Raw genomic sequence first — 21,864 nt, 5'->3', positions numbered from 1 at the left:
ACTTACATGTAATCTAAAGCATTTAATAAAATAATAAATGATTAATGTAAAATTTTAAATTTGATAATTGAACAACATCACGCATATATATTTGTTATTTAATTTGAAAATAGAATGTTTTGACCGTGAATGAGATATCCAATGAATGAGATCTTCAATGAAGGTGTGAATTGTGTGTAATAAAAATAACGAAGAATCATACCAACTTTAATAAAAAATAAACAAAAAATTAAAGAAGGTTTTTGCAGTAATCAGCTTTACTCTTCCTCTGTTAACACATTTTTCTTCTTCTGTCATTCAACCCTAATGATATAATACCCTTTTTCTCCTTTATGTGCAGCTTCATAGACAATGTTTTCTGACTCAAACAGTTTAATATTTCTACATTATCTAAAAACAAAAAGCATTTTTCAGATTAAATTAATATATTTAACAATTCAGGAATGTATTCCAAATACTTAATGAGATTTAATAATCCAAAAAGATTCTAAATAATTAATGAGTATGACATTACATAAGTAGATAGATATATAGATAATATACATAAACAGTGCAAGATCACATGCATTATTACTGCTATATAGAATCACAAAAAGACATTCTTATTTATTTACAACTCCACAAAACGTGGAACTTTTAGACAAGTATTACTGCATGATAGATATTCATATACAACCAACTTTATTTAAAAAGTATACATATTGATTTTAATTTCTTGATGGATTATCTTCCCTAATCCAACTTTATTATGAACATATCCATGCAACTCAAAGTCACTAATGAAGTTTCATGTCTGCATGTTCATATTGAGGTGATTTTGGTTTTTCCTCTTTTCCCTCTCCTGATACCATTATTCTAGTAGTTTCTGCTATTTCTGCTATGGTTTCACCTATGGAATTCAACACTCCTCCTCCTCCTTCACTTTGATGTGCTGGTTTCACCATGTTATCTCCAATCTCAGCCACAGTTTCGTTTGCCTGATTCTGAGTTTCTCTTTTGACCTCCAAAGCTCTCTCTGCCTCCTCTTTCTTCCTTGCAGTGTACTCCTTTGCATTCTCACCAGTAGCAGCAGCTAAACCAGTAGCAGTATCCATTGACTTAGCGGCAAGCTCATAAACCTTCTGGCCCAAATACTCAACTGCTTCCTCAACAATGGTAGTTGCAGCCTTGGTTCCCTCCACAGTCATCTCAGTAGAGTACTGAGCAGCACTCCAACCTGTTACTATAGCCCTATCCCTCAAATCTGCAGCCACTTTAGAAGCAATCTTTCCAATTTCCACTGCTTCCTCTCCAACATTCTCACCATTGATGCCTCCACGAGTTTTGTCCACTTTATCTCCTTCAAGATTTCCTTCTTGACGACCCTTCTCTCTTGTGAAGTCTTTTGCCTGCTTGTTTCTCTCTTTGGAAGCTTCTGTTTGTGCTTGTTTTGCTCTCTTTTTTTCATATTTCTCCTTAGCAGCTTCAACTGCATTCATTGCTTTTTCTTGAACTTGGCCTCTGTACTTGGAAATGTCTTCAAGACTAGGCTGTTCATTTTGTTCTCTTCCTCTTCCTTGTTCCTCACCATCACCCTGTCAAAACCAACAATCTCAAAAAGGTTAAAGTTACAGATGAAGATGCTTTGTTTCCCTGCAACTTTTATCACTTTTAAAATGCCCCGTTGAAGGGCTAACACTACAGAAACTCAAGTGAGAAACAGATATTTGAATGTTTCAATCTGAAAAAAGAAGGTTAATAAAATTCGCTTATAATGGCATGTAAAAAGCTAGCCATGATCACCAGGTGATAATATTCAAAACTATATAGTAACTTTTTCTTCATTGGAAAGTACTAAGTGATATAGGCACAGTTATCATACAAAGAAAGCATATTAAAGGCAATAGTTTTAAATTTTACCTCTTTGGTTTCACCTTTCTTTCTTCTTTGAGCTTCCTCTGTTGTTTTTTCCATTGCTCTTCCTTTCTCTGCCTCTACTTTTCCTCTTGGAGGAATGTTTCTTATTTTCTCCTCTTCGTTCCACACTTTTCCCTCCACCACTCTTGTTCTTACCTCGAGTTTATCTTTTTCTCCTAAACTCGTTTCAAACTTTTCATACTTTCCACCACCACTTTCTCTTCCTTCTTCAACCTCTTTCTCTTTAACTATATTCTTAGGCCTAGCTCTATCAGAAACCAACTCTCTCTCTTTCTCACCAAACGACTTCTTTCCATATGTCTCAACGTCATCATCTCTCTCTTTCACCTTCTTGCTGGGATCTCTGCGAGGCATTTGCTGAGATGCCATTGTTTTTTGAATTTGGTTTGGTTGTGGAGTCCAGTGAGCTGCTTATAAGAAGAAGGGTGGTGTCGGTTTGAAGAGGTGGTGGTGGATGAGGTTTGCATGGAAGGGACAAGTGGTACAACGTACGGTTTGTAGGTATTACAACGTGTGAGAGTGTTGCGGTAACATGCTTAGTATACCTGAAGCAGGTGTTATGGTTTGTTTCCTCAGCCGCTTTGGGTTTCAGACACGTCGCAAATTGGGAAATGTCTCCTATTTACTAGGACATTTCTTTCCCACATATACAAAATTAAGGTTTACTATTTTTTATTATAACCTTCTTTAGATTTTTATTTTTAATCTTAGTCAGAATTTTAACCTATTTCAATATCTTCTGTATTTATTTTTTGTTGATATCGGTCATAGTTGATAGGAAGACATTTGTTATAGAATAATCCCATACAATGTTTAAATCCATGACATCAATTTTTTCTCTTTAATTAATTATTTTATATTTTATTTTCCGGAACTCACTAAATCAATTTCGGAAACATTTTTTCAGAAGACACTCACCAACATCCACCACTCTCATTTTGAAAAAATGTTTTTGGAATTAATTTAATTTGATTTCATAATAATGGGATGCAGGAAGAAATTTGATAAAATATAGGAAGAAAGTTCCTGTTATAGTTTTGTGAATCCACTCTCTCTAAAAATTTGATAGTACAATGGAGAATATGATAATAATAATTCTAGTAAGTCATGTTGATCTCTTACTTAAGTATCGTGTTGATATTATTTTATATTTATTGATTGTCTTGTCATTTAAATTAAAATATCCAAAAGTAATAAATAAGTTAGCATTTTTTGTTTTTATAAATATTAAACACCTGTAATTAGGTTCTTGGAATAAATTTTCACGTTTAAGATTTTTTATATTTTGTTTTCGTTAAGATGTATTAGAAAGTGAGTTTTAAACCTAATTCAACTTCACACGAGTTATTAGGTTTATTATTTTATCGTTGAGATGTATTAGAAATTGTCTTTTAAACCTAACTCAACTTCACATGAGTTGTTAGGTTTATTATTTTATATTTTTTCTACTTTCAGTATGAGTTGTTTTTTGTAATTTATTCATATTTATGTAAGATATACATTCATCATTACTAACAAATTTTCCTTTTTCTAAATAGGAAATTTTATTTTATAAATCTTTATTTTCTACAAAAATATTTTCAAAGTTTAATTTTAAATTTTTATTTTCTTCAAAAATATTTTCAAAATTTAATTTTAAATTTTTATTTTCTTCAAAAATATTTTCAAAATTTAATTTTAATTTTTTGAAATCCTTTTTCAATTTCTTATGAGCTTTATCTAATTTTTCAGATTCTACTATTAAAGCAGCAAAGTTTCATGCAATTCATCTTCACTATATTGACTATAATTATCAAAATCGCTAGATGTACTTACTTAGCTTTCAACAGTGTCGTCGTCCGCCATTAAACAAATGTTTGCTTCTTCATCAGAATTGCTCAAGTCAGAAATTGTTTCGTTGTCATCGTCCCATGCAATGTAGGCTTTCTTTTTCTTGAAGAACTTCTTTTCTTTATTTCTTCACCCTTATTTTGATTTGGGCAGTCAGCTTTTACGTGCTCCCTTTCTCCACAACCATAACATCTATAGTTTAAGGAAGATCCTTGATTTTCTCTCTTTTCGTATTTGAATCTTCCTTTGTCTTTTGATTTCATGAACCTGTTGAGCCTTTGTATCATGAGTCTCAAATTTTCTTCATTTTCTGAGTCTTCATCTTCTATTTTGTTCTTGCTCCTTTCTACCTCAGATTTTAAGGCTAGAGTTCTTTTTTTCTTAGTTTTTGCTTCTTCTTCATCTAGTCTTCCAAGGTCAAGTTCATGCTCTCTCAATTTCCCAAATAATCTCGCCATAGTCATTGTGTTGAGATTTTGTGACTCAGAAAATTGTAGTCACTTTTGGTTGCCACGACCTGTCTAAAGATTTCAATATTTTTATGTTAAGCTCATCATTTTTGAAAGACTTACCTAGTACAATGAGATGGTTAACGATGTTGGTGAAGCGTTTCTGAACGTCTGAGATTGTTTCTCCTTGCTTCATCCTGAACATTTCGTATTCTTGGATTAAGGTATTCTTTCTCGCTCTCTTTACGTCATTTCTACCTTCGTGGGTCACTCTCAGCACTTTCCACATCTCTTGAGCGTTCTTACAAACAGAGATCCTGTAAAACTCGTCAACGGTTAAAGTAGATGAAATAATGTTTCGAGCTTTCACATCATTTTGAAACCTTTTCTTTTTTTCAGCAGTCCACTTAACACGGGGCTTTGGTTCCTACATATTGTCAGTAGGAACAGACGGACCAAATGCAATAACTTCCCAAATATCACAATCAATAGACTCAATAAAAATTTGCATTCTTACCTTCCAGAATGCATAATTTTCACCTGTGAATAGGGGTGGTCTATTGATAGAATCATCCTCTGCAAAAGTTTGATATGATCATGCCATTTGAATAACTATCAAATCGAGCTCTGATGCCATTTGTCAGAGCGGCTGCAACAGAATGATTAGCGTAGAATAACAAACCAAGAGGGTTTTTAATACGAACGTGTGCTTTTTAATTTCTACTCAATTAAACTTACCAAGAAAATAATAATAACAAATAAAGAGAGTAAGGTTGAGAGAAATTTGCACAGATGATTTTATCCTGGTTCGGATCTTACCAATCCTACATTCAGTCGTTTATCTCAAATCAAGATAAACAGTTCACACTCACAAAACAATTACAAATTACAATCACAAAGAAACAATTTGTAAAAGTTTAGAAACCATTATTGCTTATCTAATTTATGTTATATTTTATATACATATTATGAAGGATAAAATTATGAAGGAGAGAAAAAAAATGGACATAAAGAAAGTCTCACATTGATTCCTTGATCAAAGTGGGTGGATTTTGTTTTTCGGATCGAGTTGCGGGTATACATTATCCGTGCTCGACTCGACCCGTTATCATCCCTATGTAAATAGAAAAAGTTATATCAAAATTAACTATATTCATCACCGTGAAAAGTCCATAATAACTACAACTAAGAAATCAATAAATTATAAAACTAACACTTTTTCTTAAAAAGTTAAATAACAATCGAAAATATTAATTCTGCATATAAATTTAATAGTAATAAATATTTGTATATATATATTCTTAAATTTTAAATTTTAATACAGTGCAAATGTTTCAATTAACCTTCTTTTTTGTCTAGTATCGTCATGTGAGGAAATGAAAAAGTAGATTTGTGAATGTGTTATGGCTTGGATCCACAAATTTAAGTGGAAATTGTGAAAAAGTTTGAAGGCCACAATACACACTTGCACCATTGAGGTGTAATTTGAATTAGGTGTTTCTTCCTCCATCCACGTTTTTTCTCTCCCCATTTACTCCCTCTGAAAAATTTGAAGCCTGATGCGCCTTTCCTTCTCTCTCTTCACCACTACAACTTGATACCCTCGGTGTCATCCTCCTCGTCTTAGGATTCTTGCCATGGAAAATTTTCTCTTTGGGACCCCAATTTATCAGACCATTTATCTTGAATTTGGTGAATTGCATGTTCTGTTTCCCAAATTTCCCGAATTTATTAATTCGGTACATATTCCCGGATTCGGGTCATCAAACCGAAGTGCCCATTTCGGTGCAAAACTTTCTTTGGGGTAATATGGAAAAGAATGAAAACTTCAGGGGTGTAGGAAGAATAATAACATGGGGTGCAGGAAGAAGTCTCCTTTGAATTACACTTTAAGTTGGGTTTCTCCATCAATTGAGTTTGAGAAACACTGCAAACTCTAATCATGCACCTTTTATGTGATTTGCTTGTAGAAAATTTTATGTAAACTAAGGCAAAGTCCATTATTTAATATCACTTTACAAACTTATTTTATTATATTAAATTAGATTTAAAGTTTACTTAATTGTGTTTTAGTTTATTTTAAAAGCATATAATATATAAGCATATAAACTATTAAAATACATCAAATTCATATACAGAACTTAAAATTTTTAAAAGGGTACAATTTTCATCTGAAAAATCCACATTACATAATTTTTTGTTACTTTAGAAAAGGGGATCGATCAACAACTTTACAACGAGTGACACATGTTTCCACAATGAGTTTCAAATTGAGAATGGTATTTGGTACAATTGAAGGCAAATTTCTGCCACATTGATCTACATTTACAATTAGGAGCATAAAGCCCTTTTATTGAAGAATTACAAGAGAAGCAAAATGCGAAATAAAAATCTCCTAAAGTCGAAAACAATTGGTTTTCCTCTAAGAAGTTGGAGCTAGTAAACAAAGTTATATGTGTTTGTTTTCAAGCAGAAAGAACTGCAGTGAGAAGTTCATTCCAAGTGTCAGGAAGCCCTGGAAGACACCAGTGGCTGCAATCTACTGCCATAACTCCACTATAGACTTCAGGGTGTGCATCTTTTCTGTACTGTGAGAGTGTGGTCACATCCAAGAAATACACAGGTTTTTTTATCCTCTTCAAAACTTTGTTCACCACCACCCAAGCCATCGGTGTTCCTGCAGGGTACTTCAGTCCAAAGAATGGTTCTCTTTCACTCATACATGACTTTGCCGGTTCATTCCAATCTCTCCCCCTAATCACCACATTACATCACTAATTCAAAACTTCCACTTTACATTCTCATTCAATTTACGTACTATATATTAAGCCCATGCATACTGATCACTTATTTAATTCACCATAAACTCATGGACTAAACATAATTTTGGTCTTCATTCAAAATATTTAACAATAAAACCTCGTAAGGGATCGTATTACTTCTAATTTAAAATTTTAAAATAATAAATTTATAGATCTTTTATCTTATACATTGGTGAGAACTTACTGGTAATGCACAGGAGAAATTCCCAAGAAGAAGACCTTGGTTTGTGATGGATTGACGTTTCTTTCAATCCACTTAGCCCAAGTTGTTAGGCCTTTATAGTATGCAACAAAACGGTTCATGTCTTTGAACAACCTATTATCCACCTCAACATAGTCCCACCTGTCATCAATATTTACAAATCACTGTCACTCATTAACCATTCAAATTGGAAAACTGTACTGAGAGAATCATCGTACGGTTGTGAGCTTCCGGTGTGGGTCCACCAGTGCCACGTGTTGAAGATCAGCGCGTCCATCCCCATCCACGAGTCACCGTTCTTGATAGAGTCTAGTTTCAAAACTCGTCCCACTTTCTCACGGTCAAGATCCACTAAATATGCTGTTCTGTACAAGTATATCTCAAGGCCATAGTCCTGAAAAAAATCACAACTTTCTGATTTATAATAAAAAATTTATTTATTTTTATCATGATACGTTAACAATTTTTCTTAATAATTTTTTATAATAAATTATGTATCATTATTTTATTAATATATATATATATTTTAAACGATCAATCAAACTAATCACCACAAACTATCGTATAAGTGTTGTAAAAAATTATTAAAAAAATTGTTGAAAAAACATTTTTTTTTCAAATGAAAAAACTTCTAAATTGCAGAGTTCTCAAAGCAAATATGCTTCTTAACATTGTGATTCAACTGTTTTTTTCTTTAAACCCATTAACCCACACGCAATTATGAATAATTATATCTGTTGTATACGTAATAGCATAATGGAAGCTTATATGATAAACAAACATAATGGATCATAGAATAAGATTTTGTGGTTGGAAAAAAAGTGCAGATATCAAATTATTATTCATTTGATTTGCAGAAAGCTATAAAAACGGTTTTGTTGAATAATGGTGTCGGACGCTGTCTTACTCATAATTCAGTTACAGCCAATGATGTTCAATGCTACAATCCGATAAAGAGGCAAAATTAAATCTTCAACATCAATCATTACTAATTGAAGCAATTGTTAGACAAAATTTCTACGTAAAGCAACTGGATTTTCATAGTAGATGCTTCAAAACTCTTCATTGAAATGAAAAAAAAAATGTGAAATTTATAATCATTTAAAGTTTAATAATTTTAAAACTTTATCAAACAATTTGATAATTTTATGGAAGTAATAAAAATTGAGGTTTTCTGGGTAAGAGGAGAAAAAAAAGGTAACTTTTCTTGGTTTTGAATGTGAGGTAAAAAAGTTTCCCTTTTCTACTAAACCAAATGAATATGTGGAAAATGAAACTCCACGTATAACAGTAAAAATCCAGAAACAAACATAATAGTTTTTAATTTTTTATTTTCTAAGTTGTTTGAATTTGAGAGAGAGAGAGAGAGAGTGAAAAGAAGTATTTTTAGTAAAATATATTAAGACACAAACATTTATTATCTCTTAAATAAACAATCAGAATTGTCCCCAGCAAAAAGCAAAGCCTTCCCACCAATCACATCTCACCTTTACTTCTCTCACCTCACTGCACAGTGTCACACAGCTGCTAAAAATATGCACATGCACCACACCAAGTTCTGAATTCAAATACCCAAATAAGATCAGATTTGAGGGTTGCAGAATTTCAGTTCAAAAATGGAAATGGCTCAGAAAAGTTTTGAACTTTGGAGGAAAGCAAAGAGAGGGAAGTCACACACAAAACAAACATTACCACCAAAAAATTCAAACTTTCAAATCACTGCGCCAGAAAAATAAATAAAGTAAAGCACAAGAATGAAATAACCAACCTCAAATGTCACTTTGGAAAGAGCATCCCTTTGACTGAAAGTGCTCCTAGATTTTGGCACCCAAGCATGAATCATACATGCCAATGAATTGAACTGGTTCAAGCTCAAGGAGTCACCAACAAACATAATCTTCTTCCCTCTGTATCTCTGCAAAAAGTCCAATCCATTGAACCTGCACAACAAAAATTTCACTACCCCACTTAACCTAGGACCATAACATGACAAGGACAATGCATATAAAAAGACTACAACAATTAAAAACAAAATCTAGATACATTTTCTTACATCTTGTGTTGTCTTCTCAAGTTTTATCTCAAAAACAGAGGATTGAAAAACAAGCGAAAAAATGCTAAGATTTTGTTCAATGAATAATGAGAGAAAGAAAGGTGGTACCTTGGCAAGGGACAAGAAAATGGCGTCCACCTATATTTCTGGTAGAGTTGATCAGAGCGACCATGCTTTTGGCAATTGAACTGTGGATCTACGAAGGGACAAGAAGAAGGGTCATAGAGAGGGTATGAAGCATCGTAGACCCATTTCCCTCTGAACAAGTTGCATGCTCCTGCGAGCTTTCTGGTTGGACTAGAGTCCTCTGCTTTTGTTTTGAGGCAGAGGAGAAACAGAGTTAAGAACAGAGCATGTACCAATGACAGACCCATTTCTCGGGTTCTGAACCCTCCCCGTGATTCTTTGAAAGGACGAGGAGTCAATAGAAACTTGCCCCCAAATCAAGGTCTTATATAATGGAACCGTGAGAGAAGGAGAAAGAGGTGTTTCACAAACGAATGCACATGCAATGTGAAAACAGAACAACTTGCAATGTTTCCTCGTTTCCTGTTGTTTTTTAGTGTTTAATATATATTTTTTACTTTAAATAATGTAGTTAAACTTTGAACGGGTTGGTTCTTTTAACCATGGCAACTTGTGGGGTTTGATGCAGTTTTTGCTTTAAAAATTGTTGGAATTATGATCATTGTGATTCAAAAAATAATGGCAACTCTATGCCCTCCAAGAAAGACAGAATTGAAAATGTCTTGTTATGGTTTTTCTTCTTTCCTTTTTCCTTTTGCCGCCGGTGTCACACAAATATCATATAGAGAATTCAGAAAATTCTGAAACTCTTTTATGGAATTAAAATTTATAGATAAATGTTGTGTGAATATTGAGTTCCTAACTTTTTCATATAAGCACATTTTAGAAATATTCTCAAAACTAAAGGACACAGAAAAGTTTATGTATGAATGAATAATGGTTTTTGGCCTTTTGTGTGTGTGGTACTACTATTAAAAGGTACATTTAGGTCTAACCTGCCTTAGTTGTGGTTCTTGTGTTAAATGTGTGTGTGCTGGCTGATATTTGTATACTGCGAACATCTCAGAAGCATCATTTTGGATTTGGATAATATAAACTCAGCATACCTTTGTTGACTCCAGAGCTCAGTGATTCCCTCCCTATATCATGTGCATGTTGTGTTTTGTTAACTTAAATAGATTCGAGGAAAATTGACCGAATGGATTTGAGAAAAATCAAAAGTAAATATTTTCTTGTTTATTTGAGTGAATTTTGGAGGTAAGTGAGAGTAGATTTAGAAATAAAGTTTATAAGAATTAGTGTAAAATTTGATTGATGTGACAAATTAAAAAAAATTATTTCCAAATCCACACTCATTTACTTCTAAAATCCACTCAAATAAACAACAAAAGATTTACCTTCAAATCCTCTCAAATTTATTAAATCACTCTCGTCCAAATCTATTCAAGTGAACATCGGCTTAATGTCTAAAAACACTATTGTTTGTCAAAAATATTGTTTTCTGGAAGTTTTAAACAATACCAGTTTGATTCTTTTTTTCTTCCGATGAATTTGTTGGCTTGAAGTGTGAGAAGCTTCAAATCTTCAATTCAAAACTCACAAAAACAACACTAGCTGATTAAATGTTTTCTCAAACACACAATAATTGGAAAAAGCAATAGTAAATTAAATGAAAAAAAATAGTCACCACACTATTAAAAATCATTTAAGTTTCACATTGATTAAAGTATTGAAAATCTAATTTAAGTTTCACATTTATCACAAATAAAAAAAATTAAATATTGTAGAAAATACTTAAATTTATGTTTTAAGATTTTGGACAGAAATAGTATCAATATCATGTAAATTAAGTTCGAATCTCATTTATATTATATATTTCACTAAATCTCTTTGTTTTAATAATTTGATTTAAATAAATAAAAAATCTTTATAATAAGAATTCAAGACAAGTTTTAAGAAAGAGATCGTTGATGTTGTATTTTTCTATTAAATTCTCTAAAAAACAATCACACACATATGAAAATATGCTTTTTCTTATATATTAATCATTTGTAAATGGTTGAAAAAATGTTTAATAACTTGCATAATATATATATATATATATATATATATATATATATCATTATAAGAAAATTCTTAAATAACAATTAATTTCAGAAACAAAAAAATAATTAATTATTATAATGATTAATTTAGACACTAATTTATAAATTTAAAATTATTGATATCTAATTAATCTTTATAATAAATAAAAGATTATAATTGATTTAATAAGATTTAGATATTAATTTAGACATTAATATTTTTAGTAGTCAAAACTTTGATAGTTAATATTAATGATTATGTTAAATTCTAATTCACAACCAATTATAACTTTTTAAGTTATAAAAGATTATTTTAGATAGTAATAATTTTAAGTTTATAAATTAATATCTAAATTCGTCATTAATTATTTTTTTATCTCTAAATGGATCATTATTTAAAGATTTTTTTATAATGTATTTAAAAATTATAGCAAACTCTATAAATCACAAAAATTGTTATAGACTTCACAGTACATTTAACAACTCTTATACTTTTCAATAAATTTATCTAAAAAATTTAGTTTGAAATAATTTCTATAACTCCTCATGAATGAACAAATAAAAGCTAGAAAGATGTAAGTAGAATTTAAAAGTTGAAAAGTGAAACCTGATAAGTTCAATTATTTATAATGTTGTTATTGTTTGAAGTGTATACCTTTTTTAATAGTGTTTAGCTAATATTTATTTTTATCATTAAATACATTTTATATCACGTATACATTTCTATATATTTTCTTATTAAGGTGTTTTATTCTTACATACAAAATATTCTTATATATGAATAATACACTTTAAACCATCAAGAAAAATAATTTTTTAAAGGTTAATATAAAATTCAAAACATAGAAAAATTAACTAAAACTAGAAATTAAAACACACTTTACACTTTGTTGGCATTGTATTTTTCTTATACGTGTCATTAAGTTTAAATAAGATGTTTTCATCTACTTTTGACACGTGGCATTATATTTTGGAGGAAATGCAAGACTGAAGAGACAAAAGAGATGTAGACTCTTTTGCTTTTGTCATGTGTATAAATAGAGGCTTTTGTTTCACACGTCAGAACATACTGTCACTACAATTTTCCTCTGTTTCTTTATCAAAATCTCAAAAATTCTTGCTTTTGATACAATTATATTATTTTTTTCGATCTTATTAAAACTCATTTAATTCAATCAATTTAAAATTCAATTAATATTAATTATTATTAATTACGAATTAGTAATAACTTTCACTTATTCATTAATTTTTTAAATTTTAATTGAATATATTAATATGTTAAATATATGAATCTAAAAATATCAATATAATTTTATAATATTTTCTACAGTTAAAAATTAATATTACTTAATTTATTAGTTACTAATAATAATAATAATACTTTTTCTTTGTATTATGAATTTTTTGCATTTATAGAATCAGAATTTGAAATAGAAACTGCATAGTTGTACTTATTATTGTAACTTTCGAAGTTTGTCACAAATTTTATTCTTTTCCAGTAGAAGATGACTAAAAGTTTGATTTTGTAGGACATTTTTTCAAAAGATTTGATCTTGCAACACAACTTCATAACAATATTAAAAAAAAATGGACCTTCATATTGGATCAAACAATAATTATTACTATTGTAATGATTTGGATGTTCAAGATTTATTCATTGAATATAAACATTGCAAAATTCAATGTCACTTTTTTTTAATCATATTATAATTATTTTTTTAAGTGTAATAACTATTTTTAAATTCATAATTTACTTCTACTTGTAATGGAAAACACAATTTATTCTTATAAGAAAATAATTCATCACGTTACACATATCAAAATACTAGTTGAAACTACATATTATCTCATAATGACTTGTTTGTTTCGATAGACAATAAAGAAAATAAAAGATGTTGTGATTATAGAAAAAGTTACTTGTCAGGACCATTAAATTAAGAGAAAAGTGGAATCCAAGTGTATGCAGCTGATTGGACCGATCGTTTTTTGACTATAGTATATAAGTAAACTTTTCAAAATTTCGGACCACTTTTCTGCATGCACCTCTTCTCTCCAAATTTCTGAGTTTTATTTCCTCCTCCTTCTCTCTAAAATTCTCCTCCTTCTCTCTACAAATTCTCACTTTCTTCTTTTTCTAATCATCATCTAGGTTGTGTCTGAGTTCTTTCTTGGTGACAAGAGTTTTTCTTTCCATCAATCTAGCTGCTGTGTGAAGTGGGTAAGTAAATTCACTCGTTCTTTGAAGTTTCTGTATTTTCTTATACATGCAAGCACCATTCATCTTGCATGTGTTCATCATCTATCTCTTTGAATATGTTTTTCTGTCTTTGATCCTCTAGTTGGTCCTTTTTCACTGATCAGAAATTTAGTAGGTTGCTTTAGAAGTGGTTGCTGGTTAGTCAAAATGGTGGAAGCTTAGGAAGTGTCTGGTTTATTCAAGGTAAGGGAATCTAGTAATTTAATTATGTTTTTCTATGTTTGGAATTTCTGTTTGAATGCTATGAATAATGATATGTTTGATTGAATTGTATTCAAATTCTGTGATTGGCCGAGACCTGTGAACTAGTTTGGAGTTTTCGGCTGTAGAACGTTCGGTCATTTCTAGTTTGGGAAAGAGAGTATGTGAAAATATAAGTTGGGGTTGGTGTGAAATAAGTTCAGTGGAATAGGTTTAAAATAACTTAGAAATCAAGTTTGGAGGTTTAAAAATTAAGAAAAATATCTTGTTTTAGTCTAAAAAGTGTTATTCAAAATTTTGTTTTGTTGACCGTTCGGTTGTGTTCCTTACTCAATCATTAACTGGGTTCGGTCTATTAGAGGTGTTATCTATTTATGACCGTTCGGTCTAACCATAATGTTCTGATATTTAAAATAGTGCTCGGTTTGGATAGAGTATCCAGTACGCTCTAAGTACGTGGTGCAGTAAAAGCATTCGGTCTAAGTTTGTATGAGTTTGGTTTGAGCTATGAGTGTTCAGTTTAAGCTCTTCGGGTTGGGCTAAGTTCCTAGTAGTTGGTTTTCTATAGTGGTCGGTCAATAATAGCGTTCGGTCATTTTCTTCTGTTTTGTCTCTTATGAACCGTTCGGTTCTCTCGGTTGGGTAGTGTGAAGGTGTTCGGTCTCCAACGTTCACATGTTCTCTTTATTCTATGAATGAAAATATAACTGATGAATGATAGATTATGTTAAATATGAGAATTTTGACTTTTAAATACTATGGAAGAAAATTCCAAGGTGGAATGTCTCGTGTATGGTTATTGAATTGTAAAGTATGAATATGGATATGCTAAGTTCGCGTTCTTCCTGAAATTCTATGAGTATCATTCTCACCTAGAGAGAGATATTTCATTTGTGAGAATAGCAGGAGGTCCTACCACCTCAAGGTGTCGAGGTAGATATTATGGGATTAACCTTGGGTAGTAGCTTGATTGGTGTCAACTGTTACACTACCACAAGTTCAAGGACGACTGTAGCTACATATTCATACAATCTGGTTTGTATGTGATTATTTGTATTCAGTGTTTGCATGATGTATCGTTCGGTTTTGTACGGACTAAAATTGCATGAAATATATAGATGTGTTTATAATTAAATTACATTAGCTTACCCTACTTTCTTGTTTTGTCTTGTTTTGTCCGTCCGGTTACCTTTTCTTTTGCAATGATCATCCTGTGGATGTGAGCAGAAGGCGTTGAGTGAGAATTGTTTGTTGTGGCGGTTGTTGAAGTGATTCATTCATAACTTCCTGCCCTTGTGCTTCAACCTGGTATACATATTTAAAAACTTACAAAAGATTAGTATTACCAATTTTTTATTATGTGGATATTATGTCATGAGGCATATGTAGAAAATTATATCCACAAATGTCGTTGACTCATGGAATTTGGTAACATGAACATTTTATAACTAAGACCTTAAACCATTAATATTATAACTTGACTCAAACTATTCATTGTGTAAATATTTGATGACACATCTCCAATGGAGCAACATGTCATAAAGGATGTTCGGGAGCAGTGGGTTGCATTTTTTTTTAACCATTTGTAAATGATTAGGTGTTTCCATGTTACATTTTGAGTTTAGGAACTATTTTATGTGTAACTGTGTTAAGTAAATATTAAATTTTGATGTGTTGATAGAAACAATATTGTTAGGTAAATTTGAGATTGAATTTTTTGCAGGTCTAGATATGGATACTAGCACATACAAATCAAATATTTTAAAAAAGCATCACTTTTACACCGGTTAAAGACACATTAGGTATAAAAAGTCTTGTTTTTTCACACTAGTTATGACATCACCAGGTATAAAAGTGAGTTTCTTTCACACCTATTCTGTTACCAGTAGGTATAAAAGTAAGTTTTTTTTTTAAATAAGTGAGGCGATTTTTTTATACCTGACCCCAGAATATTAGGTGTAAATATCAAACTTTTATACCTGTTACAAAATAACCGGTATAAAAAAGTAAACTTCTACACCGGTTTTAGAACCGGTATAAAAAACGAAAACTTTCTATACCCCCTGCATCTATAACGAGTCAAAAACATGTATAAATTTTTTTTTTTGAACTAGTGACAAAAGAGTTTTGATAATGAGAATTGAAGACTAAAGAAACTATTATTAAAGGTAGATTAGCCTTTACATTTTATACTTACTTTTTTCAAGAACACAACTAAGAAAAAAAAACTCAGATTAAAGCTATTTTTAAAAAACACACTAAAATAATCGATTATCATTTAGGATAATCCATTATCATAGAGAAGTTCATAGATGACAAAATTTTCTAGAATAATCGATTATCACTTAGAATAATTGATTATCCCAGAAAGAACAATTTCTTTAATGGCTCAATGATAATCGATTATCACTTAGGATAATCAATTATCTTAGAGAAAAACACTTTTATAAGTTTATGGAATAATCGATTATTACTTGAGGTAATTGATTATCTTCTTAACCTCTTCGAACTAAGCCTATAAATAAGTAATTTCTAAGCTCTTTTAAAGTAACAAAAACTTAACATTTTTTAGAACTAAGTGTTGGTCTAAACTCGCTTTGTTTTAAGAAAGCTTGAGAAACTTAGAGTTAAGTAGAAGGAAGTGTTAATCTTAATGAGTCTAAGTGTGATAGCATAATATGTTGAGTTTAGTTTTGTACTTCTATTTGTAAGTTGTTGGTTTATTTTTAATTATAAGTTAATCCCTCTTTTAGAAAGTTAACAACGAGAGTATGCTTTTTTTTTTATCTGAATCAGTATAAAATTTATATTCAGGTTTCTCTTCCTCACACTCTTTTACTTACTTACTATTACTTGTTTTAACGGTTATGAAGTAATTTAAAAAAAAAAACGTTATAAAAAAAGCGATTTTATTGAAAAACCAATTCATCCTTAATGGTTGTGATTTTATTAAATATTATGTTTTCTAGCCATAAATATTTAAGTTTTAAGACAATTCTTTTATATAACAAAGAAATAATACCATATTACTTTAAGATTTCTCTCACAATCACAACAAATTTTATATATCCTTTATTCTACCTAAAATAACATTATTGGAGGTATTGTTCGTTTTAAATACCAAAATCAGTTAAATAAAATAAAAATAGAAAATCCTAATGAATTTATACACCATATTTTATTTAGATAAAATTCGTTGTTTTAATTACCAACTCTTTTTTTTTTTACATTTTTAGTCTTTAGTTTTAAATTGCATGTAATTATAATTTTTAATTATTTTTATTGCAAAGAGCATGTGTGTAAACTTTATTATAATAATAACAATAAAAGAAATATCACGTGGTTGAATCTTCTGATGATTAATGGGAAGTGGGTGTTGTTGTGTTGTAATACCCTAAGATTAAAGCTTTTAAAAGCCAACCTGGACTCAACAACTGTTAGTGTAGTAGCCATCAAACCTAGCATAAATAATTCCTTCAAGTCAAAATGTGAATAAAAAAATCTTATTATTAATATACAACTTCTTATGATCTCATCTTCCAAAGTGGTGAAACAAGTCACCAATATGGATCTAATAATTCAATCAAAACTACATTTGGGATAAGTTTGTAGTTTAGAGGATTATATTATTTGGATACAGTTCTCTCTAGATATTTTTAAAGTAGAAACAAATTATAAAAAAAAAAGTTAATTTAAGCAACATCTTCAAAAACATCAAAATTTGGAAAAGATTACAAAATATTACTGATAAATTAGTTTATGGAGAAGTTAATTCATTTTTTTTCTTGTGTTTATGCATAAATTTATTGAAACATATATACCTAAATTTTTTAGAATTTAAAAAGTCATTTTAAATCTCAATTAAAATTATTTAATATTTTTATCCAAAGAAAATTAAATTCTATGTTTTTTAAGAATTGTGTTCTTGGTAGACAACGAATATTGATAAAATTGGAGATATTTTATATAAAAAAATAAGTTTAAAAGTTATTTTTTTTAATTAAGTTTAATTCTCTTAAAAAATATTAAATTAGGTATTGATATTTAAAATAAAGATATGAAAAGGTATAAGTAGAGAACTTTAAGAACAATTATTTTATCAAGTTCTCATCTTTGAAAATAATATTTATTTTATTTTATTTGAACAACTTCTATATAGAGAGATGGATAAAAACCATTTAGTCATATTTAAGAAGTTATTGATTATTAATAATATTAAACATACTTTAATTACAAAAGTAAAGTAAATTAATTATTGTACAATAAATATTATTAATAAGAGGATATAATAATTATTTGATAACAGCTATCCTACCATTAATAGCTATCATCATACATCTTTTCATAAATATATATTTTGTAAAAGCTATCTATATATCGCTCATCATCACATGGCATGATTGTGATAGGCACATCAATTCTTATATAATTTTATTTTGCAGAGACATGCATAGATATAAAATTCTAATATGAGTTGCATAAATTTTAAATAAATAATTAATGTCAATACGTTCTTTTTTATAGTATAATTGCAGCATCATTTTTATTTCCAAAATTTTGTGGAATTTGTACCACATAGTAAAAATACTATCATTTCATAAACCCCTACTCAAATATAATTTAAATACCAAACTTTTAATTTTTAATTAACTGACTCAAATATAATGTGTTAAAAATGAAACTTTAATTTAATTTTCATGCAAAAAATATGAGTGATTTTGCATTATTTATTAGAAAACAATTTTTTAAGACTAAATCAATCTTATAAAACTAATTTATAAAAGAAGGTTTGCATTTTATTTATATATTATAAATTATAAATTATAAATTGGTCATTTATATATTATAAATTTATCTTGTTAGCGTGGAACTTACAATTGGAAACTCAAATATATCACTATTTTATATTTTTGGATGAAGTCAAATACTAATGTCAATATAAATATACCATGTGATCCCTTCCTTTTCCTCAGTCCCACTTAACAATAAAACACAAATAAAAGTTAAAGTACGTATAAAAGACAGAAGGATATTTATACAATTCCAAAACATATGTGGAGCACATTGCAAGGTAGAAAGAAAGTGACAAGTATTTGACTTGTATAACTTTACTGACACCATCATTATATTTTATTTGAATATACATGAAATTAACCTATGATATAGTTAATTAATTTTCAATTTCAATTGTTCTTACACATTTTTAAAGGCTTCAATTTTCGCCAAATATAAAGCAATTTTGAATGTATTTTCTGTACTAGTGAGATATGAAAAATGTTTTTATAATGGATAGGTTACGTTTCATTAAGTTTTTTTTATTAAATATATTTTTGGTTCTTAAATTATTTAAAAATATTATTTTATCTTTAAATTATATATATATATATATATATATATATATATATATTTTTTTTTTTTCTTTATGAAAGTTCTTATAATTTTTTTTTACAACAAATATATAGAGCGTTTTTCATGTGATAAACAATAATTTTAATATAAATTAGGATATAATATGTTGTTTGCTGATAAAGATGTTTTATACTATTTATATATAGTATAAGGATGAAATATGTACAAATTTAATGTAAAAGTAAAATATAATTGTAGAAAATAATTTAGAGACAAATAGAATTTTCAATTTTTCTTTTTGTCTATTAGTTTTCCTTGTTTGAAATTATTGTGATGATCTCTTCTTATTTTTCTATTCCAAATGGAGTTGTTTTGTCTTATTAGTTTTTCTTATTGTTCAAGTCAGCAGAATATATTGAAGATGTAATAAATAAGTGAGAAAACATAATGAAGATGCAAATAAATGAATAGATTAAACAAACAATACATAACTCATAAATGTTGTAATATTTTAATGATTTTTTTCGTGAGTGGATGAATTAATTCAATCTAGTAACTTTAATACTCTATTAGTATTTTATTTACGTCTTTAATTTCATAATACTACTATTTCATGTTGCTAATGTGAGATCTCAGTGGATGAGAGATATATATAAATATATGTTTATTATTTTAGTTAGAATCTACATTTTTACTTATCAATTATTAACAGAAGGGCTATATAATGCTCATTACAAATAAAAAAGTGTTATTATAAATCATTGAGCCAACAATATTAAGAAATAAATGTTTTGTTTAGATAAAATATTTATTCATAAGGTTATGAGGGAATGTATGATCCACTTTTGTCTGTTTTCTTAGTTATTAGAATTATTAATATTATTATTTTTCTCTCCCACCATAAAAGATGAAACTGAAAGAATAAAAACAAATTAATAACTCTTTATGAGCTCTTGTACGATGATGACCCTTCATACACGTTACACTAATTAAAGAGATATTAATGTAACGTGATGTAGGAATTTTAATGCAGAAAAATATCATATGAGTAATGAGTTATCTTCTTATTACTTGTCTTCATGCATGCAAGGAATAAGAATCACCAAAGTCCTTCTCATCGACACAAGAAACTGACTCAGATAAGCACTTTTTGGTGGGCATTATATATGCCCTAAAGGATACGTTTGATGCTTGTGAAAATTTTCTATAATTTTTTCTCTACCACATTCATATAGACTCTTGTAATCCCCGTACACCTAAAAGAGTGAAACTTTTATTAATAATATCTCGTTTTATTTTTTGAACATTTTTTGTATACCTAATTTGGTGATTGAAACATGTAACACTAGTACAAAATGTGCTTTTAAACTCGCACAATAAACATCGGTTCACATCAAACCGCTATCTATTCAGACAAGGTGGCAATTTTGTAATTAACGAGACCTTATAGGCCTCGGTTCAGACTAAACCGGTGCCAAAGAGGAATACCACTTCGGTTGTGAAAACAACCGGTGCCTAATTAGTGGTTTCTGACACAGTTTCTGACGCGGTTAAGAGAAACCCGAGGTTGAGTATACTGCACCGGTTGGTAAGAAGAACTGAGGCGTATAAGCCTCTACTACCTCAGGCCCAAAAGGACCGAGGCATATAAGCCTCTTATTTCTCCCCAGACATTTTCCCCAAACACGAAGACCTACCCCCTTCACCCCTCGCGCTCACCTCGCTCGCCTCCCTCCCCTCAGTCTCGCCTCCCTCGCTCTGGCCTCCCTCCCCTCGGTCTCGCCTCCCTCGGTCTCGCCTCCCCTCGGTCTCGCCTACCTCGGTCTCGCCTCCCTCCCCTCGGTCACGCCTCCCTCGGTCTCGGTCTCGCCTCCCCTCGGTCTCGCCTCCCCTCGGTCTCGCCTCCCTCGGTCTCGCCTCCCTCCCCTCGGTCTCGCCTCCTTCGCTCTCGCCTCCCCTCGCTGTCGCTCCGTCGCTCTCTCGGTCTCGCTCCGTCGCTCTCTCGGTCTCGCTCCGTCGCTCTCTCGGTCTCGCTCTCTCCTGCGAGTGCGTCGCCTCTGGAGGGAAGAGCATGCAGTGGTGGTGCGTCAATGGTGGCGGCGGTGATAGTGGTGGTGGTGGTGGTGCGAATCTGATATTAGGGTCAGATTGGGGTTAGGGTTTTGCGAATCTGCAAAAGGTAAATGTGTTAATTTTGCTTATGTTAATTTGCCCGAGGCACCAAAATTAAATTCCTGTGTTAATTTGCCATTTGCCATCATTTTCTAAGTAGGCTAATGTGCTCAGATCTGCAAAAGGGGTGAGGGTTGTGGAGAAAAATGAAGAACTCCATGGTTTTGCTTAATCCAGTTCTCTCAAAGTTTTTTATTTGTCTGTCTCCTTAATCTTATTTGTGTAATTTGCAACTGTAAATTCCTTGATCTTATTTGTGTAATTTGCAACTGTAAATTCTCTGGGCAAGTTTCTGTGTAATTTGTTAATGAAAATTAACTAGATTATTTGTGTGCATGTTCTCTGGACAAGTTTGTGTGGAATTTGTTTGAGCATAACGTTTGAGCATAATAACGCTTGCCACTGCCAAAATACTAGGAAAATTATAACGAAAAAAAAAATACCCTACTGCCTCGGTTCAGCCTCCAACCGAGGCAGTAGAGGGAGAAGAACAATCTCGGT

The 21,864-nt window shown here is 30.4% G+C and overlaps 2 protein-coding genes and 1 long non-coding RNA gene across 3 annotated transcripts; 1 reads left to right on the top strand and 2 right to left on the bottom strand.

Moving 5' to 3' along the window:
* Nucleotides 1-581: 581 nt before the first annotated feature.
* Nucleotides 582-2,335, bottom strand: LOC108339901 (seed biotin-containing protein SBP65-like). Its single transcript, XM_017577127.2, has 2 exons — nucleotides 1,900-2,335; nucleotides 582-1,574 (listed from the first exon to the last, which is right to left on the bottom strand). The coding sequence occupies exons 1-2, from the start codon at nucleotides 2,284-2,286 to the stop codon at nucleotides 777-779; spliced, it is 1,185 nt and encodes a 394-aa protein (XP_017432616.1). The 5' UTR covers nucleotides 2,287-2,335; the 3' UTR covers nucleotides 582-776.
* Nucleotides 2,336-6,446: 4,111 nt separating this feature from the next.
* On the bottom strand, nucleotides 6,447-9,739 carry LOC108339566 (protein trichome birefringence-like 39). The gene is made up of 5 exons (XM_017576711.2): nucleotides 9,382-9,739; nucleotides 8,989-9,160; nucleotides 7,439-7,614; nucleotides 7,203-7,361; nucleotides 6,447-6,950 (listed from the first exon to the last, which is right to left on the bottom strand). Exons 1-5 carry the CDS (start codon nucleotides 9,645-9,647, stop codon nucleotides 6,662-6,664), a joined length of 1,062 nt encoding a protein of 353 aa, XP_017432200.1. The 5' UTR covers nucleotides 9,648-9,739; the 3' UTR covers nucleotides 6,447-6,661.
* An 11,131-nt stretch (nucleotides 9,740-20,870) lies between these two features.
* Nucleotides 20,871-21,699, top strand: LOC128196539 (uncharacterized). Its single transcript, XR_008248955.1, has 2 exons — nucleotides 20,871-21,370; nucleotides 21,464-21,699. It is a non-coding gene; the product is annotated as an uncharacterized LOC128196539 (long non-coding RNA).
* Nucleotides 21,700-21,864: the final 165 nt, after the last annotated feature.

The sequence above is a fragment of the Vigna angularis genome, chromosome 5 (genome assembly GCF_016808095.1).
Source record: "Vigna angularis cultivar LongXiaoDou No.4 chromosome 5, ASM1680809v1, whole genome shotgun sequence".
Taxonomy (NCBI): Eukaryota; Viridiplantae; Streptophyta; class Magnoliopsida; order Fabales; family Fabaceae; genus Vigna; species Vigna angularis.
This window is presented reverse-complemented; position numbering and strand designations above follow the sequence as displayed.